At 46.1% G+C, this 23,133-nt stretch overlaps 1 protein-coding gene across 5 annotated transcripts in view; it reads left to right on the top strand.

The window, feature by feature from the left end:
• The window catches only part of ripk1l (receptor (TNFRSF)-interacting serine-threonine kinase 1, like), a 74,401-nt gene that overhangs the window by 1,760 nt on the left and 49,508 nt on the right, over positions 1–23,133 (top strand). For all 5 annotated transcript variants that reach the window (XM_068001757.1, XM_068001758.1, XM_068001759.1 and 2 more), the window contains exons 2-3: positions 13,116–13,252; positions 17,500–17,723. In XM_068001757.1, the coding sequence (XP_067857858.1) occupies positions 17,521–17,723 (203 nt within the window). In that variant the 5' untranslated portion in view covers positions 13,116–13,252; positions 17,500–17,520. The remainder of the gene's footprint in view (positions 1–13,115; positions 13,253–17,499; positions 17,724–23,133) is intronic.

A 23,133-nucleotide genomic window follows, 5' to 3' on the forward strand; every position in this document is an offset into this window, starting at 1 on the left:
TCTACTCTCCCTCCCTCCTCCCTCCTACTCTCCCTCCCTCCTCCTCCCTCCTACTCTCCCTCCCTCCCTCCCTCCCTCCTACTCTCCCTCCCTCCCTCCCTCCCTCCCTCCCTCCTACCCTCCCTCCCTCCCTCCCTCCCTCCCTCCCTCCCTCCTCCCTCCTCCCTCCCTCCCTCCTCTCTCCCTCCCTCCCTCCCTCTCTCCCTCCCTCCCTCTCTCTCTCCCTCCCTCCCTCCCTCCCTCTCTCCCTCTCTCCCTCTCTCCCTCTCTCCCTCCCTCCCTCCCTCCCTCCCTCCCTCCCTCCCTCCCTCCCTCCCTCCCTCCTACTCTCCCTCCTCCCTCCCTCCCTCCTACCTCTCCCTCCCTCCCTCCCTCTACTCTCCCTCCCTCCCTCCCTCCTACTCTCCCTCCCTCCTACTCTCCTCCCTCCCTCCTCCTACTCTCCCTCCCTCCCTCCCTCCTACTCTCCCTCCTCCCTCCCTCCTACTCTCCCTCCTCCCTCCCTCCTACTCTCCCTCCCTCCCTCCCTCCTACTCTCCCTCCCTCCCTCCCTCCTACCCTCCTCCTCCCTCCTCCCTCCCTCCCTCCCTCCCTCCCTCCCTCCCTCCTCCTCCCTCCCTCCCTCCCCCTACTCTCCCTCCCTCCCTCCTACTCTCCCTCCCTCCCTCCTACTCTCCCTCCCTCCTACTCTCCCTCCCTCCCTCCTACTCTCCCTCCCTCCTACTCTCCCTCCTCCTACTCTCCCTCCCTCCCTCCCTCCTACTCTCCCTCCCTCCCTCCCTCCCTCCTACTCTCCTCCCTCCCTCCCTCCCTCCTACTCTCCCTCCCTCCCTCCCTCCTACTCTCACTCCCTCCCTCCCTCCCTCCTACTCTCACTCCCTCCCTCCCTCCTACTCTCACTCCCTCCCTCCCTCCTACTCTCACTCCCTCCCTCCCTCCTACTCTCACTCCCTCCCTCCCTCCTACTCTCACTCCCTCCCTCCCTCCCTCTACTCTCACTCTCTCCCACCCTCCCTCTACTCTCACTCTCTCTCCCACCCTCCCTCTACTCTCTCTCTCTCTCCACCCTCCCTCTACTCTCCCACCCTCCCTCTACTCTCCCACCCTCCCTCTACTCTCCCACCCTCCCTCTACTCTCCCACCCTCCCTCTACTCTCCCACCCTCCCTCTACTCTCCCACCCTCCCTCTACTCTCCCACCCTCCCTCTACTCTCCCACCCTCCCTCTACTCTCCCACCCTCCCTCTACTCTCCCACCCTCCCTCTACTCTCCCACCCTCCCTCTACTCTCCCACCCTCCCTCTACTCTCCCACCCTCCTCTACTCTCCCACCCTCCTCTACTCTCCCACCCTCCCTCTACTCTCCACCCTCCCTCTACTCTCCCACCCTCCCTCTACTCTCCACCCTCCCTCTACTCTCCCACCCTCCCTCTACTCTCCCACCCTCCCTCTACTCTCCCACCCTCCCTCTACTCTCCACCCTCCCTCTACTCTCCCACCCTCCCTCTACTCTCCCACCCTCCCTCTACTCTCCCACCCTCCCTCTACTCTCCCACCCTCCCTCTACTCTCCCACCCTCCCTCTACTCTCCCACCCTCCCTCTACTCTCCCACCCTCCCTCTACTCTCCCACCCTCCCTCTACTCTCCCACCCTCCCTCTACACTCCCACCCTCCCTCTACTCTCACTCTCACTCCCACCCTCCCTCTACTCTCACTCTCACTCCCACCCTCCTCAACTCTCACTCTCACTCCCACCCTCACTCATGGCCTCTGTTACTCAGACTCCCGGGGCACCGGCAAAAATGGCCGGAATTGAGCAATCGGGGCACTCGGCAGTTCGACACCATTTTCGTAATCGACTTTATTTTGCCTCCATGAGATATAAATCCAGATTTGTTCGTTTACCAGATATTGGTTGGCAACTTTGTGTTCACTTGAGTTGAGCCACCTCAACTGGACACCAAATAAATGTTTGAAGTTGCAGCCCTTTTGTTTATTCGGTAGACACTACTCAATGTGTTTCCTCTGAAGTTTCTTGACGGTTTACACCACATATTTTAACTATCTATCTATATCATTAAAATGTTAAAGATCTTATAATTGCATATACTTGTAGCCCATGTTTTCCATTTCTGTGTCCATAATAGAAACTGCCTGTGCAAAGTTGTTATTGTTTAATGACATTCTCCCCTAATGGATGGACTTCAGTACCACCAATAAGCAACTGGTAAAAGAGATGGGGATCCAGTGAAATTACTCAAACATTTTTGAGAAAGGTTTCACCTGTCATCTTGCTTTGTCAGTAACCTAAGGATATACGGCCTCCAACCTTCCACCCTCCATAAACTTCAGCTCATCCAAAACTCTGCTGCCCGTAAGCTAACTCTCACCAAGTCCCGTTCTCCCATCACCCTGTGCTCGCTGACCGACGTTGGCTCCCGGTCTGGGAATGCCTCGATTTTAAAATTCTCATCATTGTTTTCAAATCCCTTTATTGCCTCGCCCCTCCCTATCTCTGTAACCTCCTCCAGCCTTACAACCCTCCGAGATCTCTACGCTCCTCCAATTCTTGCCTCTTGCGCATCCCCAATTTCAATCACTCCACCATTGGAGGCCGTGCCTTCAGCTGCCTAGGCCCTAAGCTCTGGAATTACCTCCGTAAACCCCTCCGCCTCTCTCCTTTAAGATGCTCCTTAAAACCTACCTCTTACCAAGCTTTTGGTCACCTGTCCTAATATCTCCTTATGTGGCTCGGTATCATATTTTGTTTGGTAATGCTCCTGTGAAGCACTTTGGGACATTTTACTATGTTAAAGCCGCTATGTAAATGCAAGTTGTTGTTGTTAGAAATTTTATTTACAGCAATCACATAAAAGGCCAAGTAATTCACAGTAAGATCATTTGTTTTAGGTGTCAGCCTTGGCTCAGTGGGTAGCACTGTCGCCACTAAGTCAGAAGGTCATGGGTGCAAGCACCATTCCAGAGACTTGAGCGCATAATCCAGGCTCACACTTCAGAGTAGTACTGTCGAAGGTGCCGTCTTTTGGATGAGATGTTAAATCGAGGCCTTGTCTGCCCTCTCAGGTGGACGTTAAAGATCCCATGGCACTATTCAAAGAAGCGCAAGGGAGTTCTCCCCGGTGTCCTGGCCAATATTTATCCTTCAACCAACATCAACGATTATCTGATCATGTATCTCATTGCTGTTTGTGGGACCTTGCTGTGCGTTAACTGACTGATGCGTTTCCTACATTACAACAGTGACTACACTTCCAAAGTACTTCATTGGCTGCAAAGCACTTTGGGACATACTGAGGTCATGAAAGGCGCTATATAAATGCAAGTTCTTTTAAGAAAATGAGGGTATAGAATTAAATGGAAACTGTAGTTTTATTGCCATATTTGCAGTGATGTGCTGGAGAAATTTCAGAATTCTCTCTCTCTACAGTGAACTTTAGCTATTTAACAAAAATGCTTCAGGGTTATAGATATTTATGCAAAACAACTAGCTGGCCAATTTTCCTTTCACCCATTTGCTTGAGCACCGTACAGAGAGAGCACAGCGAAAGCGCCCACTACCTGTTCAGGCCTTGCATGCCTGAATTTGGTGGGCTGAGTTATCAAATGGCTCGCTTACAGGTGAGTCCCTGGCAAGGCCTTGCACCAGGACTCGGGGGCAGAAATAGAAGCGCAGCTGCAGGCTTGAGAGGCCATAAGCCTCCAGGCCCAAAAATCAACAGGCTCCTGCAGTGAAAAGAAGGCCACTCAGCTATTGGGCCAATTTCGCCTTGTCGCCTGGACCCCTCCACCCTTCCAATCTATGGGATGTCCAAGTACACGGCTCACCACCTGCTTTTTTTGTGCACTACTATTTCTGGGTGCCCTTCCAGGGCAATGACAGGAAAGTAAAGTGAGAGTTCTACATGGACCAAATCTAATCCTGTAATTTTAAAGATCTCAATCACATCTCTTCAAAGTCTGTGCTATTCTACAGTTTAAAAAGTACCAGCTCCCTAAGCCTATTTGGTAACTAATTGCCTTTAAACTAGGTATCAATCTAGAGGCATATCTCTGAATATGATCCAGGGCAACTATATCATTTATCATGTGAGGGGACCAAAACTGGTCAAAGTATTCTAAATGAGGCCTAACCAAGGCCTTATTTTGTATTTAATTGTCCTGGCAATACATCCTAACATTTTATTTGCTTTTGCAATAGCCTTGAGGCACTGGTGGTGGGGCTGCAGGGATGCATGCATTATAGTAGCCAGGTCTTTCTCCGGCTCAACAGCCTTAAGTTTGCAACCTTGCATGTTGTGTACATTTTGCGTTGGTCCTACCTATGTGCATAACACCACATTTGTCTGTATTTAAATAGCATCTGCCAGTTTCAGGCCCATTCCCTATCACATCTAGATCTACTTATAATCTATTTTTATTGGTGGCATTGGTTGAGGGGTAAATATTGGTCAGGACACCAGGAGAACTCTCCAAATATTATCATGGTATATTTTATGTACTTCTGATTAGGCAGGAGGGGGTCTCAGTTTAATATATTATCTGAAAGACGGCACCTCCGACATTGCAGCATTCCCTCAGTACTGCATTGAAGTGTCGGCCTAGATTTATGGCTCATGTCCTGGAGTGGGGCTTGAACCCATGATCTTTGGACTCAAAGGTGAGCGGGCTACCACTGAGCCATATGCTCTATAATGCTTGAAAACTATCTTTGAAATAACCACAATGATAGACTATTTTGGTAGTGTTGGGCCACTACAATGATAACAGCTTATTTTTTGTAATAGTATCAGATTTGCTTATATCAATTGGGTTTGTGGCCAGATGACTGACAGACAAGAGAGAGAAATTGCATTCAGAAAGTTCTGAACTAATTAAGCAGATAAGCTAAAGAATGGCAGATGGATTTTAATCTATTTAAATTGTATATAATGCACACTGATCGAGGAAACAGCAAAGGGGTAATTTTCTGACTTTGCATTCCCAGCGGGGAGCCAAGCCCACAGAAAATATTGGGAATTTGGGTGTGCACTGCCCGTGATTTACCGACCATTTATGTTAATGCACGTGCCTGAATTTCCAATATGCACTCCTGGCAGACAAGGTTTCCTACCGGGAGCACAAAATCCAAAAGTTGCTGCTTAAATGTCTACACACTAAAAGGGTGTAATGAGGAAAGACGGAACAAGAAAATAATGAAGAATCACATTTTGAACATTCACTGAAAGTTTCCAACTAATGTGAAGCCATATGGAAATAATATGTGACATTATGGGCATCCTTTAAAAACCCATTGAAGCATTGGGAAAGGTTCAGAGAAGAGTGAGAAGAATTATTATGAAATTTAGGGCTCTGTCATGACAGACTTGCAGAGCTGAGCTTGGAGAAAAGAAAATTCATCCAACTACTGAATGGCATAGATGATGCAAGTGGAAGTAAACTACTTGACTTGGATTGTGAGTGCAGAACTATAGCACAAAGGTTTATAGTTAACAAGCCTTGAGCAAGATAAGATTTTTCCCAGAGTAATGGAACAGACTCCCAGCGAAAGCACTGGGGTTGAGATGATAAATTTGTTTAAAAGAAGCTTGATAAATCTCTGGATGGGAATGGAATTGGTGATTATAGAGATATATGTAGACTGAGATAACAACTTGCATTTATATAGCACGTTTTAATGTAGAAAAACATCCCAAGGCACTTCACAGAGGCAGAATAAGAACTAAATGGATGCTGAAACAAAGAAGGAGCTATGAGGGGGGGATGAGCAAAAGCTTGGTCGAAGAGGCTTGGGCATTGAATTCTGGAGCATAGGGCCTAGGTATCTGAAGGCACACATGCTATGGGTGGGCTGAAGGGAGGGAATGATGCACAAAAGGCCAGAGTCAGAGGAATGGAGAGTTTGAGGTGGGGGAGTTGTTGGGCTGAAGGACATGACAGAGATAATGAGTGGCCAGGCCATGAAGGGATTTGAACAAGACGATGGCAATTTTAAATTGTAGCTTTTGGAAGCCAATGTAGTTCAGCAAGAACTGGCGCACTGTGGCTTGCAGTGTGTACCATCTACAGGATGCACTGCAGCGACTCGCCAAGGCTCCTTCGACAGCACCTCCCAAACCCGTGACCTCTACCACCTAGAAGGACAAGGGCATCAGGCACATGGGAACACCACCACCTGCACGTTCTCCTTCAAGTCACACACCATCCCGACTTGGAAATATATTGCCGTTCCTTCATCGTCGCTGGGTCAAAATCCTGGAACTCCCTACCGAACAGCACTGTGGGAGAACCTTCACCACACAGACTGCAGCGGTTCAAGAAGGAGGCTCACCACCACCTTCTCGAGGGCAATTAAGGATGGGCAATAAATGCCGGCCTTGCCAGCGACGCCCACATCCCATGAACGAATAAAAAAAAGTTAAGTTTATTGATATCGTCACCTGCTGATCTATTTTGCGTCTATATTTTGTTTCTTACAGTAAAATCAAATTACTGCTTTAACCTAAGATGCACAGACTGTCAACATGATGTTTTCTTCTGCTGGTTCAAATAGATCAGTAATATATAATGGAATCCCACACTATATCCCAATGATATTTATTACTAAATATTGGGAAGACTGAAGCCATTGACATCGGTCCCTGCCAACGACTCCATCCCTCTCCCTGGCCACTGTCTGAGGCTGAACCAGACCGTTCACAACCTTGGCATCCTATTTGACCCTGAGTTGAGCTTCCGACCACATATCCGCTCCATCACCAAGACCACCTACTTCCAACTCTGTAACATCGCGCGTCTCCGCCCCTGCCTCAGCTCATCTGCATCTAAAACCTTCATCCATGCCTTTGTTACCTCTAGCCTTGACTATTCCAATGCTCTCCTGGCTGGCCGGCCTCCCATCTTCCACCCTCCATAAACTTGAGATCATCCAAAACTCTGCTGCCCGTGTCCTAACTTGCACCAAGTCCCATTCACCCCTCACCTTTGTGCTCGCTGACCTACATTGGCTCCCGGTCCAGGAACGCCTCGATTTTAAAATTCTCATCCTTGTTTTCAAATCCCCCTCCATGCCCCACCCTATCTCTGTAACCTCCTCCAGCTCTACAACCCTCCGAGATCTCTGTGCTCCTCCAATTCTTGGCTCTTGCATGTCCCCGATTTTAATCATTCCACCATTGGCGGCCGTGCCTTCAGCTGCCTAGGCCCTAAACTCTGGAATTCCTTCCCTAAACCTCTCCGCCCCTCTACCTCTCTCTCCTCCTTTAAGACATTCCTTTGACCAAGCTTTTGGTCACCTGTGCCAATATCTCCTTATGTGGCTCGGTGTCAAATTTTGTTTGATCGCTGCTGTGAAGAGCCTTGGGATGTTTTAATACTTTAAAAGCGCTATATAAATGCGAGTTGTTGTTGTTGGTTCATTGGATAGCGGACTGCAGAACAAACAGATATTTTGCAGACCAGGTCAAATTTTGGTTCATAGGATGTGGAGGCTTGTCCATGGAAGCTGATTTTTTTTTTGTGTTGCGCATAACAAAAAAGTATTAAGACTGAACTATAACAATATAAATTCGAAAAGTGAGTGAAAAGAGGAAAGCATTAAACAAACAATTAGAGATAGGGATGGGGCGAGCAGTCACAGTGGAAAATGTGAGGCAATAAGATATCCGGAGATAAAAAACAAAATAAAAAAATGACCAACTAGTAACATCATTATAATATCCACAAATTGTGTTTGTACATTAATATACAAAAAACATGAGCAAAATAATGGAGTTTAAAGCTGGTGAATGGAATGAGAGGATTGATGTTATAATTGGGTTATCAAAGATGAAGTTTAAATGAGAAGGTAGATTTGATTTAGTGAGGTATCAAGATCCTGAAATGATGTTATGGGATATTAATGGACAATTTACTTAAAGCATTTGTCTGCAATTCCTTGATGCTATTTTACCAAAGGTGTTACATCTTAAATAGCTTAATATAAGATGAGAGGGGAATTTCTGACAAACGTGTTAAGTGTTCATACGTTAGTATCCCATGGCCTAATTTCAGGGTCAAAGTGTTTAGAAGTGATCGAAAAATAAATAAGTGAAGATGAAATATAGCTATAGGGAAGGAAATGACAATTACCAAAGAAGTTGTTTTGATTGGGCCAATGGCTGAGTCAATTTGAGTGGCAACAGTGGAAAAACAAGGAAGTTGCTTCAGGTGACGAGCAAGAGAACAAAACTGCTGAGGAATTATTCAAACAAACTAATGCAGCTGGTGACGTGGAAGATACTAATTCTGGGTGACAAGAGCAAGGGTCTGGATCTTTCAAAATGGAGAACTAAATTAATGAATCAGTGCAGGACTGCCGCTTGATTCACCATTTTAAAAAGATATCAAAGAAGAGCCGTACTTGATTTACTAAACCGTCAGTGTTTGCTGTGGATTGCAGTATGGATTAAATTTAAGATTTTCTGTGCCTTGGTTTATATTAAAAATGGCCAAATAAAACAGCCAAGCCACCGTTTTCAATGGGCCAGATTTTGCTGAAGAATTAATTGCATCTGAACGACACACGCCGTTATTAATGCACAAATCGGTCAGCAACTTGTAGCGAGGAAGAGATACCCCAGAAATTGAGAATTGCCACAAGTTGCTTTGCGAAAATGCCATCTCGCCCTTAACCTCCTTGTGATTTTCATGAAGTTACTGCATTTGCACATTAATTGTCCATTAAATGTGCCACAAAGTTAAGTCTTGTAATTAACAGGGTAAGTACCCTTTTAACAGTGATAATGGTTAATGACTGCCAATCAACCTCTCTTGCCCAGAAAGTAAACAATTCTAAGTATGGAGTCTCATTCCTTCAGGTTGTGAAATGCTTTAGGAGATTTTAAAAATGTCAAATTTTAAAATTTTTTCTTACTCTTCCTTTTTTTTCTCTCTCTTAATCCAATCTTTCTTTCCCTCTTTATTTATTTATTTATTTATTTATCTTTCTGTACCTGATTTGACATTGAATTCACCCTCCTTCTCAGTCCTTCCTCTGTTTCTCTCTCAATCCTTAAATCTCATTGCTTAAGGAGATACACTGTTTGCCCCATTGTTCACTAAGGTTCCAGATGCTCTGTTGCCCTCACTGTGCCGTTATCAGCTCGAACTTCCAGCAATTTTGTGGGCAAACAATTTTAAAACCTAAACGTGCAAGAACAAGTCCAACTAACGGTGCACGGCAAGATGCCCTGCTCCAGCAAAATCTAGCCCTATGTTTTGAAGTCTTTTGTGTGACTGTATTGTGTACCTTGATGTTCAGAAGCATTTGAAAGGTTCTTTACAAGTAATGTACTGTAAAGTAAAACCTCACACGGTTGGAGCAGAAATCTTCATCTGGACAGCAGTTAGAAACCCGGAAATATGGGAAAGGTGGAGATCCTGCCGAATTTAACAGTAGGACCTCGTTAAAATTTTTTTACTCAGTTTCCCACCTGGCAGCCGGCCATATTGAGAGGCTGGCTGGCTGCCGGGCATGAAAGCCTGCTGTACAAGGCCGCAGCTGGGGACCAGAGAGAAGGGCGGGAGAGATCGCCGGGAGGAGGCGGGGAGGGGAGAGAGCTGAGGCGTACAACCTCATTAACATATATTATAATTACCGACCTGCCTCTCGAGAGCGGGTTACTCGCTCGTCCCCCAACCTGCCCCGGTGAAACCGGAAGTAGGCTCAATTGCGGCTGGTTGGGGTCGGGTTTCCAATTTTTAACAATTTAACCACCCCTCCGCCCAACCCCTCTCCTGCCTGCCTTGAGGTTAAAATCTGCTCCCCTCCCCCGATTGTCCGGGAGCAATAAAGGATGAATGGCAACAGAAAACGAAACTGTTACTATATTAAATATTATTCACAGCATTTAACAGAATATTGCTTTTAAGTCAATGTCCTACAGATTTGCTTAAAAGAAATGTCAAAATCCTAAATGAAATAAATCTATTTTATATTTTAAAATATTGTTATTAATAATACTCAATTTAACACTATCAATCAATTGATTTATAGAATTGATCACCTAGTAAAGAGAATGCTGAGAACGAGATTCAAAAAGCCAACCAAGAGTTTCTGAATCTACAGGGAATGAAGGGAGACAGGCTTGGCACTGAGACCCAAGGGAGATGAAAATAATTTGTGCAGATTTTGAGTGTAGCCCAAAAATAGTGTTCATGCTATGTGGCTCTGAAGATTCTGTTCTGCATTATTTCTCCTGTTTGTAATTTCCCACCATCCTCCCTCACTTCTCCACACTCTGGTTTCACTTCCCTCACTGGGCCTCATCCAGGTTTTTGAAATATTGAAAGGTCATGCCACAAAGCAAGTAGTCAGCTTTGTTTCAGCTTTAAACATCAGTTTTTAACTACTCACTTTTGTCCAGTTTCTTGGCATTTTTTTTTATATCCTTAACTTATCTCCATGTATTAAGTTTGCTTAATGTCACAACTCCTGAGGGGGTGGTTAGGGCAGCCTATTCACAACTCCCCTTTTGACCAGCCTCAAGGAAGACACCAGGACACCCAGCTGGAGCATCTCCATCTAATTTCCTTTTCTCTCCTGTGAGGAGATACCATAGCCTGAACCCAATGCAGTTCAAATCAGGAACAGAGTGTCCCTTAACACTGTGGCACACAGCATTGATACTCCAATACTCAGGACTGTGAGAATTAAGATCAATGGTTATTACTGATGATCATTATATTGAGGATAACGGGAGGGCTGTAGTGTATTATATTGTGGAACATGACAAGTGCAAAATCAGCACTCCGTGCTATTCCACCAGATAACATTCTCACATGTTCCAGCAACACAAGTACAATTGTGTCCTATCAGTTACTTGATTATCTCAATACCAAACATCTTAAACCCCTCTCTTCTGCTACCTCCACCGTCACCTTCAACAACTAATGCAAGGAGCTCATGGACTTTTTTGTTAGTAGGATTAAGACCATCCGTTCAGATGCCTCGGCTGCTTCCTCTTGATAGATCTTGGGTAATTCAGAGGTAACGTTGTGGGGGCAGGAAGAGAAGCCATTGCTAGAGATGATGTAGTTTTGATTGGATGGGTAAGAGTGGAATCAAGCGTGGGCAGTCCCATTCAGCTGTACAATGAAGGAGGGATGTTGGAATTGGATGGTGTGGTGGATGAGGAGGATGATTCCCCTTCACAATCAAGCCAAATCTCCATCAGGCTCTCCCCTGCCCAAGCCCTGAACCCAAGTCTTTCTCTAGTTTCTCTCCTATCTCCCCTCATGCCCCCTTCGTGCTCATCTTATCCGTGAGACCCGTCTCCTGCTCCCTTGTCCCCCCATTCCCATTAAACTCCTGACCACCCAACTTCCCTTCCTGCATCCCAAACTAACTGATATTTTAAATGGTTCTCCCCTCTTTCAAATTTTCTATCATCACGACCCCTCAAAAAAAACTCAACCCCTCTGTTCTTGCAAACTACCACTCCATCTCCAAACTCCCTTTTTTTTCCAAAGTCTTTGAATGTGTTGTTGCCTCCCAAGTCCATACCTATCTATCCCACAACTTGTGTTTGAATCTCTCCAATCAAGTTTCCATCTCTGTCACACCACCGAAGTGGCCTTAACCAAAGTCACAAATGACATCCCCTGTGATTGTGACCGTGGTGCATTATCCCTCCTCGTCACTTTGGTCTCTGTGTGGCCTTTGACATGGTCGACCACACCATCCTCCTCTAACACTTCTCCGTTGTGCAGGTCAGTGGGACTGCCCTTGCTTGGTTCCACTCTTACGTATCTGATTGTAGCCAGAACATCTCTAGCAATGGCCTCTCTTCTCGCCCCCACACTGTTACTTCGAGAGTATCCAAGGATCTATTCTTGGCCTTCTCTTCTTCCTCATTTAAATGCTGCCACTTGCCGACAACATCCACAGATATGAGGTCAGCTTCCACATGTACGCTGATGACACCCAGCTCCCGCCAGAAGGTCCATACCCTCGCCACCAACTTCATCCCCATCCCCAATCCCTGTCTTAGGCTGAAGCAGACTGTTCAACCCCAAGCTGAACTTCTGACCCTATTTCCTCTTCATCACAAGGACCGCCTACTTCCACTTCTGTAACATTACCTGCTTTGTACACCTACTTCAGCTCACATGCCCCTGAAACCCTCACACATGCTGATCTCAGCTCCAACCTCAGTTATTCCAATTCTCTCCTGGCCAGCCTCCCATCCTCTACTGCAGTAAACTGCTGCCTCAATCCTATCCTGCCCCAAGTCCGGCTCACCTGTCACTACAGACTCACTGATCTACGTTATCACACGGTCCCCCAACAACTCAAATTTTAATTTCTCATCCTCTTGTTTAAATTCATCCATGGCCTCACCCCTCCATATCTCTAATCTCCTCCACCCCTGCAACCCCATTATTCCCATGTCTCCGGACTCTAGTACATCCCCCTCCCCTCCCTCTTTGCCCCATCATTGGCGGCCATGACTTCAGCTGCCTTAGACCCACTCTCTGGAATTCGCTTCCTTCCCCCCCCCCAAAATCCATGCATCTCTCCAACAACTCCTCCTCCTTTAAGATCCTCCTTTTAAACCCACTTCTTTGATCAAACTTTTGGTCACTTCTCCTAATCTCCTTCTTTGGCTCAGTGCTTTTTTTCCTTGTGCCTCTTGAAGCACCTTGGAACTTCTTTCTACATTAAAGGTGCTTTATAAATGCAGGAGTTTCGATGAGTCAAAGCATGCTTCTAAGTGCCATGGAGCTCCTCTTACAGCAGTGACCCAGGATGTGCAGTTTCCAAGTGAATTGTGCAAACTGAACTAAAGAACTAGGGAAAGCCTATTCCCAATGTTGAGGTAGCTTTTTGGCTTCAGAACAAAGACACCACGATAGCAGACCATGTTAATGAATAAAGATATTCAGTAAATGCTAATAGCCCTGTCGTTCTTAGCTGGTGGTCCTGTGAGAAAAAAAATTGCCTTCATTTTATTACTAGCTAGTGCAGATAAATCAGTTGCTCGTTCTCTATATATGTAATTAAAAAAAATAAAGGAAGAAATATATAACGCCATAATTTGTGTTATTTGAAACAGGGTGGACAGCTCCATCAAAGTCTAATTTCCAACCACTGCAAAGAAGTTCGGCTGCAGGTAGTGACATCACCATTGCCGGCTAGAATGGAGATGATTGGGTAATTCCCCCTTCAATCACGACTGGAGACTGCACTGCTGTAAGTGACTGGGATTGATTTTATGTACATGAGATCTGTTGGTTGCAGTTCGTAGAGATTCTTTTTAAATAGACTGTAAATAAGCTTTGCCGTTTGCTGTAAGTGCTACCGGCCGTCATTCCCGCCCCGCCTCCATCTCATTGGCTGCCCAATTCCACAGGCCCTCTCTATTTAAATATAGTCTGTCCCTTACAAATAATTCACATTTACCTCCAAAACCATGAGTAATTTCTGGTGAACTCCATACTAATGTCTTATGCTTTCTAGCCAATCCTTATTTTAAGTTGGTTATCCTGTTCAGTTGTTCAGCATGTAATCTCAGCAAAGAGTAGTCTAAGGAAATTTCATCACTTCTATTTTTCAGTATCACATCTCCTTCCATTTCCTTTTCCTCTGATTGCATGTTGCCTGTATCATTACTCCTTGACTTACTATCCTAAGCTCCTCCTAGAGAGTCATTGTGCTTCACATTGATTTTCAATATCACTGCATTTCTATTCCTCAGTGATGTGGCTTCATTTGTTAACAATAATGTATTGATTCTTCCTTATTTGCATTATAAAGTTCTATCTGTGTGGCATCTCTTTAAGTGCCCCTGTTTCTCTACATATTGGACATACACAAAACATTTTTTTACTATATTCAAGTACCTTACGTATGTATATTCTATTGTGCTTACATATCACCATGCCCGTGTTATTTGTTTCATGCTTAACAAAACCTCTGTATAATATAATTTCCTGAAAGAGTTGGAAAATCAGAGGTGAAACTTATTTAGGCCAATCAATAAGTACATTGCTGCTTACTTCCTGCAGACTCTGACTAGAAATGAAACGTACTTCCCCTTTTCTCCTTTCTTTTCCCTTTTCTCCTTTTTGTGTGGTTTGTAAAAGAGGAGAAGCTGCTTTGTAATCATTTTGACACTTCTGATTACATGTGACCGATAACAGGAATGTGCTGGCAAAATAATAGTGAAGAAATCACAACTGCCAGAAGAACAATTTCTGGCAAGATTTCTTAATACAGCAAGATCTCCTATGGTGTGACTCGTAGGCTGAGGAGGAGTTGGGGTTGTGTGTCTGGAGGGGCTATGGGCTGCCATCTTTAAACTGGGCGGGGGTGATTTTAACTTATGCCTGGCATTAACGGGGTGGTAACGGCCTCAAAATGGGGTCTTACCACGTTACCGCCCCGTTAAACCCAGTGATGTGGCCAGCATCATTTTGAAAGGAGCCTACTGCTGGGTGCTCAAAGTGGCCGCCTTTTCAGACGGTAGGACCTTTTTAATATGCAGTTTGGGGCTTAGGACACCGATTGCTATTCTAGGTTGGCACTGGTCGGAGCGTATGCTGTGATCAGTTCCACAGGCAACGGAGCAGATGTGGCCCAGCAACGTAAGTTTGAAATTACCCCTGTCGGGGCCAGAGGAGCAGGATCGCTCCTCCCAGGTCCCACAAAAATAATCTGGACCGTTGCCACCCCGGAACACCACCCACGATCGCAACCCACCGGCAGTTACCTTGCTGCTGGCTGGGGCGGCCCGATATTGGCCAGCCTTAATCCGGCAAGCTGCATCGGGACGTCAGTTTGGTACTCTGCAGCTCACCGTTCCGATGCAAATGAGGCCGGGGCCTCAAAAATCGTGGCCGCCACTTTGCCGCAAGTACGGGCTCTACCGTTTGGGTGTCCAAAAGTTAAAATTGACCCTGATGTGTTTTCTGGGATTTGTGGAACTGTAATGGGGCCTGACACCTGAGCAGGAAGAGAACCAGGGCTTGAGGGTAAAGCAGGGGGGAAGGAGCAGAGGTGCAGGTGGAGCAATCAAGGCAGATATGAGGGAGCAAGAGGAGGCAGATCTAAAGAACAGATATGCCTGGGAGTGGAAAACAAGCAGGCCCAAGAGGGAAGCATAGATAGGTAAGGGAAGAACACTGAGCAGGGTACAAGGCCCTAAAATGACATTCGAGGCTTGTGGAGGCCCAGGTGTGTCTACATCAGTGTATTATAAATTTTGTGCAGGTAATCTCAATGCCAATATACTCCTCTCCAAATTTACAATATTGAAAGCGACACCTCTTTCAAAAACTTTCCTCTCAATCTGAGCCTGGGTTAGAGTGTCATGGTGACTGTATCTCCGAGATTTTTTTTGTTTTGCTGCAATGTAATTTAGTAGAAATTTTTCTTGAAGTTTATGTGCAGTATAATTGGTGAATAACAAAAATATAAAATAACTAATTAGAAAGAAGAAAAGTGTAGAGACTTGATCAATGAAGAAGAAAATTAACGTTCATTCACGAAAGACACAAAACCTTTTTTTAAGTATAGCAAAAACAAGCTACTAGAAATATAAGTTGCACTGGGATTGTGCGATTCACTTCATTCAGTTTTGTTCTTTGTCCAGGTGCTCAGTAAGACATTTACTTATCTTTGAAACAACTTTTATATTGGCCTATCACTAGGGTAGTTAGTAAGTAATTTTTCTTATTGTGTTATTATGCAGTGACATTCAAACATGTAGGTAAATTTCCACTAAAATTGTGGACTAGGCACTGATATTATCTAGGTCCAGAGACTGCCAAGCCTTGGCTGAGATATGTGGCAATTTAAGGGAAGGAAGTTGTTGGGTACTTGGGTTTTCTCCTACTAGTTGTGAGGATGTTGCAACCTCTGTAAAGAGGTACAACAATGATGGGGAAAGTGAATAATAGGCAGTATTTTGCCTTTGTAGACCACAGTTATGATTAGTCATTTCTCTGCTACCTCCTCCACTTTCCACAGTGGAAATGTATAGTTTGTTGCTATCAATTATTTTTTGCTCTGTTTGCATGGAGCTTCCCGTAAGCAGGCAATTTGCAGAAGTAGAAAAATCCAGTCTCTCTCTCTCTCTCTCTCACACACACACACCCCATGCTTTTTTCAATATGTCTTAATCAAGAGTTGGGAATCCGTGGATCGAGGTCACCTGGAAGAAACTTTTATTGAAACAATGGGGCTGATCGTGCTCACTGCACAGACTGCTGCAAGTGGAAAGCTAATGCGCAAGTGAGCTGACCTCACTAGATAGTTCAATTATTTGCATAATTTACTGGTATTCTTGGTGTGTCGCTCATGACCAGCCAGGGGATCCAGGCGTGGAATGTGCGGCACCAGCAGCCAGTGAAGGACTGCTGGCTGCCCAATGCGTGCCGGACAAATGACCGGCATTGGGTAAAAGAGCACGGGGATCCGGGTAAGGGTAGTCAAAGGCTTCAGTGTGCTCCAAACATTAATTTCAGCCTCCCCTTAACTCCTTTTCCAAGCGGATGTTGTGCGGCTTGGAGGGCTGCTCAAGTACTCTAGCTGCCTTATGGCATGGCCACCAAATTTAAACGGTGCTTGTGGCCCAGTGAACCTAACGCACATCTCGTGCTCAGGCTCCCAGCCCACCTCGTGCTCGCCAGGCACGTTGCAGTCTCATGCCTCCTCATCTGATAATGCATGGAGTCTGTTAGTGTATTATTGGCCCCATTATTTATCACCTGCAGCATTCAGTTCAGTGGGTAAATGTACTGAATGCTGTGGTACTAAGCCGTACAAATCAGGAAAGTTCCAGGTTTAAATCCCAGACTTTGCTGTGTTTGTTGGCTATATTTGGAAGGGCACATTCTATAAGTGTATTGCCTGGTATTTTTCACAGGCTTGTGAAATGTTCATACAATGTCCATCTGAAATGTATAAAATGTAAATGTAATTTTTATGACATTTTATAGTTTTATTGTATAGTATACGTTAATATTGAAACAAGGTTTTTCCTAAACTGATACCTGTAAGATGGGTGGCATGGTGGTGCTGTGCAGGTCAATTGTATTGCACACAATACTCCAGACAGTGGGTCCACAATTTGAAGGGGGGGGGGAGGAGGAGGAGGAGGAGGAGGGAGTCCTTGACTCCGCAATTTGAAGCGGTGGTGAGGGGGGGGTCCTTGACTCCGCAATTTGAAGGGGGGGTCCTTGACTCCGCAATTTGAAGGGGGTGGTCCTTGACTCCGCAATTTGGAGGGCGGGGGGGTTCCTTGACTCCAGTATTATCTACATTACAGTACAGTTTGTTGAGTAAGGAGTGGTGTGGAAAAGAAATTGTGCTTTTTAAAGATATAAGTGAAATGGATTATGGGGATGTTTTGGATGGTTTTTAAAGCAGCCAGTAAAAGAATCTTTAATTGGTAATGATAGTTGTGGACTGACTTCTCGCCCTCTCTTTTGTAATAGGTACAGAGAAACTAACTAGTTATGAGCAAAAGCTGGGTTAGTGCCGTTAAGGAAAGCCCAGTTAAAACAACCATGTCTTTAGATGGAATCCACATAGACTCGAAAGAGCTGATTGAGAAGCAGCCCCTGGATGCTGGAGGTTTTGGAATGGTGTCATTATGCTACAGGAAGAATCATGGACTTGTTGTTTTAAAAACCGTGTATACAGGACCGCAGCGCACAGAGTAAGTGTACCGTGAACATGCAATTGAGTACCTTTTATTGTACACAAAGTGCTTTCATTTACAAGGATGTCATACTTGACTGAAAATAATAGAAATTAATTCTACACTGCTTTAAAAATGCAGGAATTGGTCAAAATTGTGTTTTTAAAGAAACCTTTTTAGGGCAGATTTTCCTGTGCTGGATCAGCATTGGACAGGAGCAACGTATCCCATAGTGCTCTGTTTAACCTCAGGATCACTGGGCTTTTATAGTGGACCATTTACATGGCCTGGGAGCAACCCCAGCATGGACCCCTCCTCTCATGGGCTTAATGCTGCGGAAGGGGTGGGCGATTGAGGTGCTGCCTGTCAGGCATATCCATCTGCATATCAGACCTCAGATTGTCTGGCTGCCAGTGGAAGTCGGCAGTGAGACGGCCTCAAATCCCCTTGAAGGTTCTTGGTGGATTGGGGCGGGTTGTGGGGGGAGCAGAGAAATGTTACAATTTAAAAATTGGCCTATCATCCATTCTTCAGCCTGCCCCGGGACCCTCCTGTCAGTAGGAGTAGAGGGGATAGGTCGCTGCACCAGGTTTTCTAGGTCCCTCTTCCCTGCCACACCCGGCTAGCGAGTATCATAGAATCATAGAAAATTTACGGCACAGGAGGAGGCCGTTTGGCCCATCGTGTCCGCACCGGCTGAGAAACGAGCCACCCAGCCTAATCCCACATTCCCGCATTTGGTCCATAGCCCTGCAGGTCACGGCTCTTCAGGTGCACATCCAGGTATTTTTTAAATGAGTTGAAGGTTTCTGCATCTAGGCCCCTCATAATTTTGTACACCTCAATCAAATCACCCCTCCGCCTCCTCTGTTACAAGGAAAATAGCCCCAGCCTATCCAATCTGTCATCATAGCTAAAATTCTCCAGTCCTGGCAACATCCTCGTAAATCTCCTCTGCACCCTCTCTAGTGCAATTACATCCTTCCTGTAATGTGGTGGCCAGAACTGTGCGCAGTACTCAAGCTGTGGCCTAACTAGTGTTTTATACAATTCCAGCATAACTTCCCTGCTTTTATATTCTATGCCTCGGCTAATAAAGGAAAGCATTCCATATGCCTTCTTAAGCACCTTATCTACCTGTCCTGCTACCTTAAAGGATCTGTGGACATGCACTCTAAGGTCCCTCACTTCCTCTACACCTCTCATTATCCTCCCATTTATTGTGTATTCCCGTGCCTTGTTTGCTCTCACCAAATGCATTACCTCACACTTCTCCAGATTGAACTCCATTTGCCACTTTTCTGCTCATCTGCCCAGTCCATTGATATCTTCCTGCAGTCTACAGCTTTCCTCCTAACTATCAACCACACAGTCTATCTTTGTGTCATCTGCAAATTTCTTAATCATGCCGCCTACGTTTAAGTCCAAATCGCTAATGTGTATCTCAAAAAGCAAAGGACCTAATACCGAGCCCTGCGGCACCCCACAGAAAATAGCCTTCCAGTCACCTGAGCCAATTTTGGATCCAATTTGCCACATTCCCTTGGATCCCATGGGCCTTTACTTTTTTGACCAATCTGCCATGTGGGACCTTGTCAAAAGCCTTGCTAAAATCCATGTAGACCACATCAATTGCACTACCCTCATCGATCCTCCTTGTCACCTCTGTGAAAAATTCAATCAAGTTAGTCAGACACGACCTCCCCTTAACAAATCCATGTAACTGTCCTTGATTAGTCCGTGCCTTTCTAAGTGACAGTTTATCCTGTCCCTCAGAATTGATTCCAGTAATTTGCCCACCACTTAGGTTAGGCTGACTGGCCTGTAATTACTCGGTCTATCCTTCACTCCCTTTTTAAACAAAACGGTACAACATTAGCAGTCCTCCAATCCTCCAGCACTACGCCTGTATCCAGTGAAGTTTGGAAAACGATTGTTAAAGCCTCCGCTTTTTCCACCCTGGCTTCATTTAACAGCCTGGGATACATTTCATCCGGCCCTGGTGATTTATCCATTTTCAAAGATGCTAATCCCCTTAATACATCCTCTCTCATTATGTTTATCCCATCCAATATTTCACACTCCTCCTCATTAACTTCAATCCCTGCATCATCCCTCTCCTTTTGTGAAGACAGATGCAAAGTATTCATAAGTTGTACAATCTCGCTTAAAAAAAAGTCATAATAAGAGTAAAACCGGACGGACCACCCGGCATCGGACCACTAGGCACCGGACACGACAACGGCAAACCAAGCCCAGTCGACCCTGCAAAGTCCTCCTCACTAACATCTGGGGACTTGTGCCCAATTTGAGAGAGCTGTCCCACAGACTAGTCAAGCAACAACCTGACACAGCCATACTCACAGAATCATACCTTTCAGCCAACGTCCCAGACTCTTCCATCACCATCCCTGGGTATGTCCTGTCCCACCGGCAGGACAGACCGACCAGAGATGGTGGGACAGTGATATACAGTCAGGAGGGAGTGTCCCTGGGAGTCCTCAACATTGACTCTGGACCCCATGAAATCTCATGGCATCAGGTCAAACATGGGCATGGAAACTTCCTGCTGATTACCACCTACCGCCTTCCCATAGCTGATGAATCAGTCCTCCTCCATGTTGAACACCACTTGCACTGAGGGTAGCAAGGGCACAGAATGTACTCTGGGTGGGGGACTTCAATGTCCATCACCAACAGTGGCTCAGTAGCACCACTACTGACCGAGCTGGCCGAGTCCTGAAGGACATAGCTGCCAGACTGGGCCTGCGGCAGTTGGTGAGCGAACCAACACAAGGGAAAAACCTACTTGACCTCGTTCTCACCAATCTACCTGTTCCAAATGCATCTGTCCATGACCGTATTGGTAGGAGTGACCACCGCACAGTCCTTGTGGAGATGAAGTTCCGTCTTCACGCTGAGGAAACCATCCAACGTGTTGTGTGGCACTACCACCGTGCTAAATGGGATAGATTCAGAACAGATCTAGCAGCTCAAAACTGGGCATCCATGAGGCGCTGTTGGCCATCAGCAGCAGCAGAATTGTATTCCAGCACAATCTGTAACCTCATGGCCCGGCATATTCCTCACTCTACCATTACCAACAAGCCAGGGGATCAACCCTGGTTCAATGAGGAGTGTGGAAGAGCATGCCAGGAGCAGCACCAGGCGTACCTAAAAAAAAATAAGGTGCCAACCTGGTGAAGCTACAACTCAGGACTACATGCATGCTAAACAGCGGAAGCAACATGCTATAGACAGAGCTAAGCGATTCCACAGCCAACGGATCAGATCAAAGCTCTGCAGTCCTGCCACATCCAGTCATGAATGGTGGTGGACAATTAAACAACTAACTGGAGGAGGGGGCTCTGTAAACATCCCCATCCTCAATGATGGCGGAGTCCAGCATGTGAGTGCAAAAGACAAGGCTGAAGCATTTGCAACCATCTTCAGCCAGAAGTGCCGAGTAGATGATCCATCTCGGCCTCCTCCCGATATCCCACCATCGCAGAAGCCAGTCTTCAGCCAATTCGAGTCACTCCACGTGATATCAAGAAAAGGCTGAGTGCACTGGATACAGTAAAAGCTTTGGGCCCTGACAACATCCCAGCTGTAGTGCTGAAGACTTGTGCTCCAGAACTAGCTGCGCCTCTAGCCAAACTGTTCCAGTACAGGTACAACACTGGCATCTACCCGACAATGTGGAAAATTGCCCAGGTATGTCCTGTCCACAAAAAGCAGGACAAATCCAATCCGGCCAATTATCGCCCCATCAACCTACTCTCAATCATTAGCAAAGTGATGGAAGATGTCGATGAATGTGCTATCAAACGGCACTTACTCACAATAACCTGCTCACCGATGCTCGGTTTGGGTTCCGCCAGGACCACTCGGCTCCAGATCTTATTGTAGCCTTGGTCCAAACATGGACAAAAGAGCTGAATTCCAGAGATGAGGTGAGAGTGACTGCCCTTGACATCAAGGCAGCATTTGACCGAGTGTGGCACCAAGGAGCCCTAGTAAAATTGAAGTCAGTGGGAATCGGGGAAAACTCTCCAGTGGCTGGAGTCATACCTAGCACAAAGGAAAGATGGTAGTGGTTGTTGGAGGCCAATCATCTCAGCCCCAGGACATTGCTGCAGGAGTTCCTCAGGGCAGTGTCCTAGACCCAACCATCTTCAGCAGCTTCATCAATGACCTTCCCTCCATCATAAAGTCAGAAATGGGGATGTTCGCTGATGATTGCACAGTGTTCAGTTCCATTCGCAACCCCGCAGATAATGAAGCATTCCATGCCCGCTTGCAGCAAAACCTGGACAACATCCAGGCTTGGGCTGATAAGTGGCAAGTAACATTCGTGCCAGACAAGTCCCAGGCAATGATCATCTCCAACAAAAGAGAGTCTAACCACCTCCCCTTGACATTCAATGCCATTACCATCGCTGAATCCCCCACCATCAACATCCTGGTGGTCACCATTGACCAGAAACTTAACTGGACCAGCCACATAAATACTGTGGCTACAAGAGCAGGTCAGAGGCTGGGTATTCTGCAGCAAGTGACTCACCTCCTGATTCCCCAAAGCCTTTCCACCATCTAGAAAGCACAAGTCAGGAGTGTGATGGAATACTCTCCATTTGCCTGGATGAGTGCAGCTCCAACAACACTCAAGAAGCTCAACACCATCCAGGACAAAGCAGCCTGCTTGATTTGCACCCCATCCACCACCCTAAACATTCACTCCCTTCACCACCTGCACACTGTGGCTCCAGTGTGTACCATCCACAGGATGCACTGCAGCAACTCGCCAAGGCTTCTTCGACAGCACCTCCCAAACCCGCGACCTCTACCACCTAGAAGACACGTGGGAACAACACCACCTGCATGTTCCCCTCCAAGTCACACACCATCCCGACTTGGAAATATATCGCCGCTCCTTCATCACCACTGGGTCAAAATCCTGGAACTCCCTTCCTAACAGCACTGTGGGAGAACCGTCACCACACGGACTGCAGCGGTTCAAGAAGGCGGCTCACCACCACCTCCTCAAGGGCAATTAGGGATGGGCAATAAATGCTGGCCTCGCCAGCGACACCCACATCCCATGAACAAATATTTTAAAAAACCATATCCACATCTTCCGCCTCCACATATAGTTTACCTTTTTGGTCTCTAATAGTCCCTACTCTTTCCTTAGTTATCCTCTTGCTCTTAATGTATTTATAAAACATCTTTGGGTTTTCTTTGATTTTACCTGCTAATATTTTTTTCATGCCCTCTCTTTGCTTTCCTAATTCCCTTTTTAACTTCACCCCTGCACTTTGTGTACTCCTCTAAGCTCTCCATAGTATTGAGTTCCCGGTGTCTATCATAGGCTTTCTTTTTCTGCCTTATCTTACCCTGAATGCTTCTTGACATCCAGGGGGAT

This window comes from Heptranchias perlo, chromosome 2 (genome assembly GCF_035084215.1).
Source record: "Heptranchias perlo isolate sHepPer1 chromosome 2, sHepPer1.hap1, whole genome shotgun sequence".
NCBI classification, from domain to species: domain Eukaryota; kingdom Metazoa; phylum Chordata; class Chondrichthyes; order Hexanchiformes; family Hexanchidae; genus Heptranchias; species Heptranchias perlo.